At 39.9% G+C, this 12444-nt stretch overlaps 1 protein-coding gene across 1 annotated transcript in view; it reads right to left on the bottom strand.

Moving 5' to 3' along the window:
- ATR (ATR serine/threonine kinase) overlaps positions 1-12444 on the bottom strand; it is a 55614-nt gene that overhangs the window by 29542 nt on the left and 13628 nt on the right. Inside the window, exons 11-20 of the mRNA XM_063306644.1 lie at positions 11345-11535; positions 11152-11252; positions 10755-10926; positions 9242-9412; positions 7608-7802; positions 6992-7177; positions 2855-2947; positions 1296-1426; positions 972-1115; positions 365-458 (exon numbers count right to left, since the gene is read on the bottom strand). Of these exons, the coding sequence (XP_063162714.1) occupies positions 365-458; positions 972-1115; positions 1296-1426; positions 2855-2947; positions 6992-7177; positions 7608-7802; positions 9242-9412; positions 10755-10926; positions 11152-11252; positions 11345-11535 (1478 nt within the window). The remainder of the gene's footprint in view (positions 1-364; positions 459-971; positions 1116-1295; positions 1427-2854; positions 2948-6991; positions 7178-7607; positions 7803-9241; positions 9413-10754; positions 10927-11151; positions 11253-11344; positions 11536-12444) is intronic.

Raw genomic sequence — 12444 nt, 5'->3', positions numbered from 1 at the left:
TCTTCCAGGAATTTAAGGCAGCTTAATTAATTATGTGCCATCAAGTCAGTGTTGACTCTTAGCAACCACATGGATAGATGGAGGTAAGGTAGCTTACCTTTTTGCTTTTCCTGGACAGAGGAACAAAGGACTAAATAAAGGATATGTGGACTTTCATGCATTCTAGGAGATAAAGATAAATGGAAGGCCCAGTTTCCCATTTAATGATTTCTAATGAAAAGAATTAGTTTTGTAAATGCAGGTAGGTCAAATAACCAGGGTTACTAAATGAAATGCTGGAATGTTTTTGTTCTTTCAGCACCAAATGCCTAGTAATTAATTTTATTTCCAAAGATTCATATTCAAAATATAGTAAAAGTAATACCTTTCTATATTCCTGAAGAACTATTTGGATTTCTTTGAGTTCTGGATGATCAGGTAAAAAATAAATTTCATGCAAGAAGTCTTGGACTGCATCCCTAACCAATAAAATAAAATTACAAATACTGACGTATTTTTAAAGCATGCACAATACAATTAAATAAACATAAATTGGAAATGGACAAGAATATATTTTTAATTTTGGGGAAATTACAGCTTGGGCCAGAATAAAGACAGTCTGCCTTTATTCAAACTCATAGCCATGAGTGATTTATTAAGGAACCCTAATATATAATCCATAGATTCTCAGAAAATAATAATCTTCCCTCTCCCTCCCTCAACATGATAAAGAAATGTCTTAGTATTGCTGCCACCTACAGCAAGGAAAAAGAAGGAGAGAAAGAAACATTAGAAGAGACAGGAAGAAACGGCTGCTACAGGGGAATATGCATGTGCTTGATGGCAAATTTTCCATATTTTGGGGATTTATGATATATTGTTGATGGAATTTTAACCTGAGGAAGGGAGAATTTTGCATTTATTACATCTGTATCTTGAGAACCTTTGTATAACCCTAAAAAGGTAGCTTATAGACTTAAAAGTATTGTTACCTGTTCTCAACTATAAGAAAATGGAAGATTGCTGCTGTTTCTTTTTGCTGAATATGTATGAGGGGCAACAGAGCTACTATCACATGACTCAGAAGAGACCCAAGATGAGTTTGATCCAAGCATCGTACAAAGCAATCCCATGCCCTGCAACGGAAAAGCAACGTAACATATACAATATCGTTTCATATTTCTCAGTAACCAGACATTTTAAAATCAGCCATGAGCTAGGTGCACCAGAATAATTTCTTATTTTTAACCATGTATACTATATAGATTTATAAGAGGACACACGAATAAATCAGGGTTTCGATAAAGTTTTCTTACTTGCAACACAGGTGTGGGAAATCATCTTTATATCTCAGCCCCGTCCTTAGTGTTGTCATCATCTTCACTCTCACTGCGCTTATATGTTTAGGGCCCATAAGTTTCATTAAAGCCATCAAACTGTTTAATGCCTACAGTTGAGAAGAACGGGTTACTGTAATACAAGAGTCAAATTCTGGGTTCAGTTAAGGAGCTGGTAATGACCTATATGGGATGCGGTGGCCCTGCGGGTTAAACCGCTGAGCTTGCCAATCGGAAGGTTGGCGGTTCGAATCCGCATGACGGGGTGAGCTCCCGTTGCTAGTCCCAGCTCCTGCCAACCTAGCAGTTCGAAAACATGCCAATGTGAGTAGATTAATAGGTACCGCTTTGGCAGGCAGGTAATGGCGTTCCGTTCAGTCATGCCGGCCACATGACCACGGAAGTGTCTATGGACAAACGCCGGCTCTTCGGCTTTGAAACGGAGATGAGCACCGCCCCCTAGAGTCGGACACGACTGGACTTAATGTCAAGGGAAACCTTTACCTTTAATTACCTATAAAGCCCTATATGGATTGGGACTGGGTTATTTGGGGGTCCGCCTTTCCCTGGTTACATCTACCTGTCTCATCAGGTCCAGCAGGAGAGGCATGATATGGTCCTATCTACAAAACAGCATAATCTGTCCAGACCCAGGAGGAGAACCTTTTCTGCCCTGGCGCCTGCCCTTTGAAACATCATTCTCCCAGACTTTAGATTGGCCCTGACCCTGCTGGCCTGAAGACATGGACTTGCCATTCCACTTGCAGTTCTGGTAGCAATGAAGAGCTTCTACAATGTGTTAGATATGACTCAGTGATTGACTTGGCCGCTGATTATGATTAGTTTCGTTTTAATGTGGTTTTATTGATGGTTTTAAATGCCTGTATATCTGTTATAACCCATTTCTGCTTGGTTGCTGTTTTAACTGTTGTGAGCTGCCCAGAGTCACTCACGAATTGGATTAAATAAATAAATAATAGTCCTTTAAGATTAACAATAGGTTTGGGATGTCAGAATTAGCTATGGAAAATTTAGCACTGCTTTGTTTCTTCCCTAATGCCAGGGAAGAACATGATCCACAAGGGAGTTAAAAAATATTCTCCAGATCCTCTCTATACATTCAGAGTGGTCTTTTACGTATAGGTACGGTTTCTAACTATTTTAAACAGACTTTAATATTTACTAAGACTATATATTTCTTCTCTGAGGGTACTAGAAATTGGGTTCATGAGCAGTATACTGTGTTAGCTACTTAGGGCTCTCCTGTGTAGAAATAACCAGAAATTTTGAATATACAACAAGCAAGAAAAAGTTTTTTCATGTTGCCAAAAGCAAATGAAATTGCAAAGAAAATAACACAGATGCCAAAACTTTAAGGCTTTGCCCCCAACCTCCATTAGTATTAACAAGAAGGCAGTCTTAACAGCCAGAAAGAAAATGCTACCTTCAAGCTCTCCCTCAAAAGGATTTCATTACTAAGTTCAACTAAGAAAAAACATACTCATGTCCATTTCATTTTTAACAAAAGATTTACTCACCATTTTCTTATCTTCAATTCCAATACTGGAGCTCAACAACTGCATGTTGAAAAAGGCCAAGATGCCTAGCAATTTTGGTTGTAAATAATCAGCCTAAATAGTCATAAAACATATATTCTGAGGTTATATTAAAATATTTAAAGATACAGTACTAATAATATCTGACAGCATACTCAGGACTTATATATAAGTTACATTTAGCCTAGACTACAAAACAAGGTAAAATATTTCCATTTCAATCTCATCCTGATGAAGGATAAAAAAAATTTGTTGTTGTTTATTCGTTTAGTCGCTTCCGACTCTTCGTGACTTCATGGACCAGCCCACGCCAGAGCTTCCTGTCGGTCGTCAACAGCCCCAGCTCCCCCAGGGACGAGTCCGTCACCTCTAGAATATCATCCATCCATCTTGCCCTTGGTCGGCCCCTCTTCCTTTTGCCTTCCACTCTCCCTAGCATCAGCATCTTCTCCAGGGTGTCCTGTCTTCTCATTATGTGGCCAAAGTATTTCAGTTTTGCCTTTAATATCATTCCCTCAAGTGAGCAGTCTGGCTTTATTTCCTGGAGGATGGACTGGTTGGATCTTCTTGCAGTCCAAGGCACTCTCAGAATTTTCCTCCAACACCACAGTTCAAAAGCATCGATCTTCCTTCGCTCAGCCTTCCTTATGGTCCAGCTCTCGCAGCCATATGTTACTACAGGGAACACCATTGCTTTAACTATGTGGGCCTTTGTTGTCAGTGTGAGGTCTCTGCTCTTAACTATTTTATCGAGATTTGTCATTGCTCTTCTCCCAAGGATTAAGCGTCTTCTGATTTCCTGACTGCAGTCAGCATCTGCAGTAATCTTTGCACCTAGGAATACAAAATCTTTCACTGCTTCTACATTTTCTCCCTCTATTTGCCAGTTATCAATCAAGCTGGTTGCCATAATCTTGGTTTTTTTGAGGTTTAGCTGCAAGCCAGCTTTTGCACTTTCTTCTTTCACCTTCATCATAAGGCTCCTCAGTTCCTCTTCGCTTTCAGCCATCAAAGTGGTATCATCTGCATATCTGAGATTGTTAATGTTTCTTCCAGAGATTTTAACTCCAGCCTTGGATTCCTCAAGCCCAGCTTGTCGCATGATGTGTTCTGCATACAAGTTGAATAGGTAGGGTGAGAGTATACAGCCCTGCCGTACTCCTTTCCCAATCTTAAACCAGTCCGTTGTTCCGTGGTCTGTTCTTACTGTTGCTACTTGCTCGTTATACAGATTCTTCAGGAGGCAGACAAGATGACTTGGTATCCCCATACCGCTAAGAACTTGCCACAATTTGTTATGGTCCACACAGTCAAAGGCTTTAGAATAGTCAATAAAACAGAAATAGATGTTTTTCTGAAACTCCCTGGCTTTTTCCATTATCCAGCGGATATTGGCAATTTGGTCTCTAGTTCCTCTGCCTTTTCTAAACCCAGCTTGTACATCTGGCAATTCTCGCTCCATGAACTGCTGAAGTCTACCTTGCAGGATCTTGAGCATTACCTTACTGGCATGTGAAATGAGTGCCACTGTTCGATAGTTTGAACATTCTTTAGTGTTTCCCTTTTTTGGTATGGGGATATAAGTTGATTTTTTCCAATCTGATGGCCATTCCTGTGTTTTCCAAATTTGCTGGCATATAGCATGCATTACCTTGACAGCATCATCTTGCAAGATTTTGAACAGTTCAGCTGGGATGCCGTCGTCTCCTGCTGCCTTGTTATTAGCAATGCTTCTTAAGGCCCACTCAACCTCACTCTTCAGGATGTCTGGCTCTAGCTCACTGACCACACCGTCAAAGCTATCCCCGATATTGTTATCCTTCCTATACAGGTCTTTTGTATATTCTTGCCACCTTTTCTTGATCTCTTCTTCTTCTGTGAGGTCCTTGCCATCTTTGTTTTTGATCATACCCATTTTTGCCTGGAATTTACCTCCAATGTTTCTAATTTTCTGGAAGAGGTCTCTTGTCCTTCCTATTCTGTTGTCTTCTTCCACTTCCGCGCATTGCTTGTTTAAAAATAATTCCTTATCTCTTCTGGCTAACCTCTGGAATTTTGCATTTAATTGGGCATATCTCCCCCTATCACTGTTGCCTTTTGCTTTCCTTCTTTCTTGGGCTACTTCTAGTGTCTCAGCAGACAGCCATTTTGCCTTCTTGGTTTTCTCTTTCTTTGGGATGTATTTTGTTGCCGCCTCGTGAACAATGCTGCCAACTTCTGTCCATAATTCTTCTGGGACCCTATCTACTAAGTCCAGTCATTTAAATCGATTCCTCACCTCCACTGCATATTCCTTAGGAATATTAGTGAGCTCATATCTAGCTGATCTGTGGGTCTTCCGTAATCTCTTTAGTCTGATCCTAAATTGTGCAAGAAGAAGTTCGTGATCTGAACTACAGTCAGCTCCAGGTCTTGTTTTTACCGACTGTACAGATGTCCGCCACCTTTGGCTGCAAAGGATGTAATCAATCTGATTTCGGTGTTGTCCATCTGGTGAAGTCCATGTATAAAGCCGTCTCTTAGGTTGTTGGAAGAGAGTGTTTGTTATGCAGAGCGAATTGTCTTGGCAAAATTCTATCAGCCTATGTCCTGCTTCATTTTGTTCTCCCAGGCCATACTTACCTGTAATTTGAGGTGTCATTTGACTGCCCACCTTAGCATTCCAGTCTCCTGTGAGAATTACTTTGGTTATAAGGGCAATATCAAGTCTCATGATTCACTCTCGAAAAACAGTGTATATCCTGTTATAACAGCCTCCATAAAAGTGCTTTACGACCTATACTCACACTTATGACTGTCGTAAACCGTTGCACCACCCTCATGGTCCCATTTGGGCACTTGGCAGCAGGCTCACAATTGTGATCAGTCACAGCATCCTGCGATCACGTGATTGTGATTTACAATCCTTTTTTGCAGGTTTCCAGCAAAAAAGTTCATTGGAGAAGCTGGATTCACTTAATGACCATGGTGATTCATTTAATGACCTGTGATCCACTTAACGACTGTGGTGATTTGCTTAATGACTGTTGTAAGAATGGTCATAAAATTGGGTCCAGTCACATTGTGACTCATTAATGACCGTACTGCTTAACAACCAACGTTATGGTCCCTATTGTGGTCGTTAAGTGAGGGCTCCCTGTACTGCATGGGATATACACTATGTAAAAATACAGAAATTCCTCCTCTCCCTCCAAGAGGAGGGGTGGAAATCACATAAAAAATCCTACACATGGGGGAATGATATAAGGTAACATCTCTATCTCTCTGCTCCAAGAGCTTAAGGGAAGGCAAACTGAATGTTCCATTCCAACAGAGCTTTAGAAAAATAGGAGTTCTTTGAACTGCTGGTCTAGGTTTATCAAAGAGCTAATGCTCGCGAAAACATAATTAGGCCACATTCACAACAAATTACAGGTAGTTCTCGTTTAGCAACTGCCTCATTTAGTGACCATTTGCAATTACAACAGTGATGAAAAAGTAACTTTACAACCAATCCTTGCATTTACGACTTTTACAGGTCTGTAAAACAAAGGAAAGCTGAAGTAAGATTGTAAGCACAGTCGTGGTTTCACTTAGCAACTGCTTCACTTAATGATCGAGTTGCCAGTCCCAACTGTGGTTGCTAAACGAGGACTAGCCGTAGTTCTTATCTGAATAGACATGCATCATACTACCACATATACGACTAGCAGCTCATTCATAACTAGTTCCTGAAAGTCACCTCTCCTTACATCATGACTCTTCTTTCTATAATCTATACTATCTAATTGTCAAAACCATAGATCATAAGTTCATTTTTTTTCTGTTTTATGCAAAAAGTCCACGAGGTGTTTGAAAGTCACCTTTCCTAAAAACATTGAACAAAAAGCAATGCATCATAGTAATAAAATGTAAATAGTTAACTGGGTTACAAGAGATCAGGAGTCTGGTAGCACCTTTTCCAATTAAAATCTGTTATTTATAAATACATACATATCTGTTAGTCGGAAAAAGTGCTACCAGACTCCTGATTTTTTTTGCCACTGTGGGCTAACATGGCTCTCCTCCTACAAAGGTTACAAGAGCTATCCCTTTCCCCCTCAGGAGGACAGAAGAAACTACAGTGGCATTGCTACTTACCATTTGCTCAGGAGATGTGATGTCCTTTGGTCCTTGATATGGGTCATCATTCGAAGCAAATGAAGCTAGAATTGATAATCCATTGAAGACCTGCTGATAGTGCTCCCCTATTCGGAGCAACAATTCATTATGCAATCCCTGAAAATCCTGTCTGAGCAAGCTTCCCAGTTCTATCTCTGTTTCATTCTATAAAACAACACCAGTGGGGAAAAAATGTATAGGCTTTTAAATTATACAAGCACATGCACAGCACAAAAATATTATAGTACAGCAATTCCCATTACTGGGAATAGAAGTGAGCCACTAATCTGCCAAGTGAAAACACTACAGTTCCAAGGGGGAAAATAAATGCATATAATACCCTTCAATGGAAGAACCTGGTACATGAATTCGTTTTTGCTCTGCAACCAAAAGGAGCAGAAGCTGATGATTAAGGCCTGCTCCTTCCCTTGAAGATTAGGTTTATTTCAAAGAGGATCCTAGAATATTTTAGAAGTACCCAGGTAATATACTGTGACTGCAGTGAGTATTCATGCCATTTATTCAATTTTCAATACATCCCAGAATACAATCCCTCTGACTGCTCTGAATTTTCTTGAATAAACCTTAACCTTACCTTAAGAAAATGAAGAGCTCGCTCCAGCTCATCTTTACTACAGAAGCAAACTAAATGAGAGAAGATGTACTTGAAATTGTTAATGAGGATCTCTCTGCGGTTTACGTTTAGTTGTTTTGCTATCATTCGGATAAGTACCGAGGCTGCAGGACTAGCCTTGGCAGCAAGGTCAGGCAAAAGCACTTGGAGAATCCGCTGGGAAAAAAAAAAGATAGCTAGTTTTAGAATGTTATTCCTTCATGTAAGTAAAAGTACACATGTAGGGTCACTCCTAATTCAAAATGACAATGCTAAGTCATTCTAACCCAACAAGTACTCTACAGATGTTGTAGACTGCAAATCCCATGATCTCTAGCTAGCATGACCAATGAAGGTCACAATAATGAGGAAGACTCAGTTACAGGGTTGGCGTGTGTGTTTGTGTGTGTGTCCCTTCATGTCTGTCTTGAATCCTGGCAACTGCCCAGGCAAGTCCCTGAAGTTTTCTTAGCAAGATTTTCAGATGTGTTTTGCCACTGCCTCCTTTCTTGGGCTGATAGTGACTGGCTCAAGGTCACCCAGCTGGCTTCATGCCTAAAGTGGGACTAGAACTCCCAGTCTCCCAGATACTAGCCTGGTTGCTTAACTACTACACCAAAATGGCTCTCCAATTAGAGATAACCAAAATGAAAAAGGTCACTCCAATTTGGACAACTATTTATCAGCGGTAGATAAAATCTTGAATAGTTAATATTTTAAAATCTGTGCACATATCATTTCCAATTAGCCTATATGATTCTGCCCTAACCCAACACTTTCTATTCCCTATGCTCCACTGAGACATTTATGACTAGGCATACTGAAAGTTAAGGTCCACTTAATGAGAAAGGAGCAGCTTCCTATATTTGCCATGACAAACTGTAAAAGCATAAGGATCTCATTACTCACACAAAAAGAAACAGATGTGATATAGTAGTTATCCCAGTGAACTAAGGGCAAGGAGACTTAGGCTGTAGTCCATTCTAAGCCATAGAAGATCACTGGTTGATTTGGGGCCAGTTGCCCTGTCAGGCCAACTTACCTCAGAGGGTTGTTGTGGGAAAAAATAAACTATGCTTAGATATAAGTGTTCACCAAGTAAAACTGCTAGGTGAGGTGAACTAAGTATGTCCTTCACTTCCTGGTTCCTTATTATTTCAGTAACTTCTCTCCTCATCCTGGCTTAAACCCTCTGCTCTCCCCATCTATTCCCTGGACAGCTATACGGAACTTGTAGCTGTTTCATCTTGACAAACTTCATCTCTAAGTGAGCCTCTTATTCTCCCATAGGTCTTTTATCTGACTTTAAGAACTTATTCTCTACAGATTTTGCACAAAACCCCCAAAAACCTTCCATTGATGGCTTTACGTTTCAAGGAATGTAAGCTACAGTTGAAAGAATCTTTCATAAAGCACATGTACTATCAATCTGAAAGAAACTTCCCTGCACAGATCTGGGAGGTCAAAGGAGTATGCAACAGGGAAGACTCGGTTCAAGTAGAATGGCCAACAGAAAAGAATGCAAGAGTCAGAATCCAGCAATTTCCCCTTGCTTCAATTTCTCTTCTCAAGATAGACAAATGTAGAAACCTAATACATCTTAAATTAACACTTACACTAAGAAAACGATTGAGGTCTGGGAAATCAAAAACATTAGCAATTTCAGATAACGTGTCCAGCACCATGTCTCTCTGATGAACAATCTCTTGCTTCTGCATTTCACTGCTTTGCTGGGGAGTGTTTGAAAGCAGGGCCATTTGAGTGGAGTGTAGAGATTCTGCTAAAAACTAAACATTGACAAATGCATTTATTCTTATTTCAATCAGCTGAAAATTAGCATTCTTAGATAAGAATGGTGTATCAACAGATCATTCCACCAATATAAGAAGTATTTCTTAGCTTTTGAAAGGGCTTATAGTTCAGGCAACAAATCCCGTCCCAACTAAAAAAATGTGCATTTAACCACCCCTCCCAAAGCCTAGCTTTCTCACAAGCATGATAGCATAAGCACAAGAAGTATTTTAACGGTCTTCACTTTAATATCTTTTATTGTTTGGGATGAGAGTAAACATAATTCTGGCAACCGTAAAAATGTAAGAGCCTCTTCTGAACCAAGCAAATATGTACAAAGACATTCTGGTTCCACAGTGGCCACCCAGGTGCAAATCAGAAGCTCACAAGCAGCTATGAACAAAACAGCACCCAGCCCTTCTGGCTCCACAGAAGTTGTCTCAGATACCTGAAGCAACTTTATCCCCCATAATTCTAACCATCATTTAAGCCATCTAAAAGGCTAGCTATCATCATATCCCAGGGCAGCACTGCCTTGTGTCATGATACATTCCCTCCTGAGTCTCCCACGGTTGAGCTTCAATTAATGTCCCCAGGTTCTATTATTATGAAGGTTAGAAAATCATTCCATCTCTACATCACACTCAGTTTTATTCCACATGATCATATTGTCTTACTTGCTTTCTTTCAAAACTAAAAGAGAGGAGTGTTTGCAGTTACTTCATCCTTTTAGTTCCCCTTTTCTCTACCTTTCCCAGCTCCTAATATCCTGGCATTCAGTGAAAATTATATTTAATATTCCAAGTTTGGTAATGCTTTTTATTTGCTGTCCATTTCTTTTTGCAGCTACATAATGGCTCAATATTCCATTGGGAGATCTGTCATAGCTGCAAATCCCTTACAGTATTTAGTTAGTCATCACTAGCTCAAATCACACAAACAGATGAATGGGTAAAGTTAGGATGTTTTTACCACCGTGCACCTCACTTGCTTACACAGAGTCACATCTGCCATTTTAACGCTCATTCCTGTTAAGTCTAATAGCAGCTAGTGTGCCAAGAGAAAACCCAATTGCCTCTTGTCCTACACCCACTGATAAACATTAACAGTCTATGAGAAAATGTGGGAGAATAAGAAGGAATGGATATTGTTCACTTACAACATTTGCAGCATCCCGTGGTCACATGATCGCCATACGCAGGCTTCCCTGCCGGCTTCCCACAAACAAAGCCAAAGGGAAAGCTGGCAGGGAAGGTTGCAAGTCGCTCGCACGCTCCCCCATCCAGCAGCAGCCACCCCTGGCCCCACCACATTCGCACAAATTTTGGCATTTCTTACCTGACAGATGGGTTTCTTGTACTGACTGAAAAAAGCCTGAAGTTTTACAGACTTGGCAGCAGCCAGCATTCTGATTTCCGTGTATGCTGATCCTGCGACAGATGCTGACTTGGATAATAAGCAATGCAGCAGGTGCAACAGTGCAAAACGTACCAAATCTCCTGTTGCTGACCTTATAGAGGATAATACTAATCAACATTATGGAAATGTAATATTAACATATAAGATAATGCATGGAAACAAAATATACTAACTTCATTAACAAATATAATGGCTAAACATTTCATTTGCTCAGCAACTATTCAATCAATATTATCAATAATTAACATTTTTCATGTGAGGTCTTCAGGTGAAATATTTATAAATGCAGCAAAAGAAATCTATTAAGAAGCAATACCTTCCAATATCTCCTGTAGTGAGAATCAGTGTGTCTTTCAGCTCACTGTTCCTTGATATTTTTGCATTTGTATAAGCCTCTTTCATTCTGGAAACAAACAGCTAAAGCAGAAAATCAAAAAGTATTAAAGTCGTTGCTGCAAATACAACTTGAAACTGTGCTTTGCTAGCTCGCAAATATACAGTAAATTCACCTCTTTGATGAATCCTTCTTCAGAGTCTGAAGCATTTAATATATATTTGATGTGACTACTAAAGGCCACTCTTACATCTTTATCTGGATCTTCCAACAGCTTTAAGAAAGCTCCGACAACAGTTTTCACATTCAATTTATCTTTTCTGACGTCCAAATGTTTGCACAGTAAAGGAATGTTCTTTATTAAAACTAAACAAGGATATGAAAGAGAAAGAGAAGCACATTCATTTTTTCAATACTACCATTTTTATATATCTTAAAAATATTCTTTTAAAGACACAAAATATTATTCATGAAAGGATTAGATAAAATTCAGTACTGCTTATCAAGTTCATCTACAATTTATTTCTTGTGGTTTAGGTCTCCAAACCCAGATAATATATTCATAACATTAGGAGTTTAAACTGACAATATCCTATCAGGTCTTGTTTTTGCCCAGCAATTCCCACAGTCAACACGCAGCACCAAGCCTAGCTACTTCTCCCTACGTCATATCTGGAGGCAAAGGCATACTGCCCCCCTTATTTTCTGAGACCAAAGCTTTATAGTGAGGAGCAGCACCACAGATCATTCTTACAGGGGATAAAGTTGGAGGGGGGAAGAGGGAGGCAGTGGAATTTGATTCAATCCAGCAGTTATTCACTGAAACATGGGAGGCGGCCTTGTTACTTTTTCCTAGTAACAGCAGCATCAGCGGCACTGAAAGGAGGACATGTCTCATGTACTGCCCAAAGCTCACTATGGAGACCTCAGCATTACTGTGGAGATTGCTGATCATAACTGGTAACAGTTCATTTCCCAGAAAGAAATTAATCTGCAAATTAGAAACCTTCCATGCATCACATTTTGCAAACATCCATTTCTATCAACCTTTTGGTCCAGAAGAATAAATGGAAAGTTCTTGCAGGTAACAAACATAATAGGCACCACTTCTGCCACACTGTGGAAGGAGGGCCTTGCAGCAGTCAGTGCAAACGCTTCCTTCCATTTAGCTGTATTCCAACTATAAAAGTGAGGTGTCTTCTGCACCTGGGTGTGGCGGTGCAGATTGAGAGGGGAGTTTGTATTTGTGAATTGGAGAGAAGGTTGCAGGTGAGA

Source organism: Candoia aspera, chromosome 6, assembly GCF_035149785.1.
Source record: "Candoia aspera isolate rCanAsp1 chromosome 6, rCanAsp1.hap2, whole genome shotgun sequence".
In the NCBI taxonomy this organism is placed as follows: Eukaryota; Metazoa; Chordata; class Lepidosauria; order Squamata; family Boidae; genus Candoia; species Candoia aspera.
The sequence above is the reverse complement of the archived record's forward strand: the minus strand, read 5'-3'. Positions and strand labels throughout refer to the sequence as shown.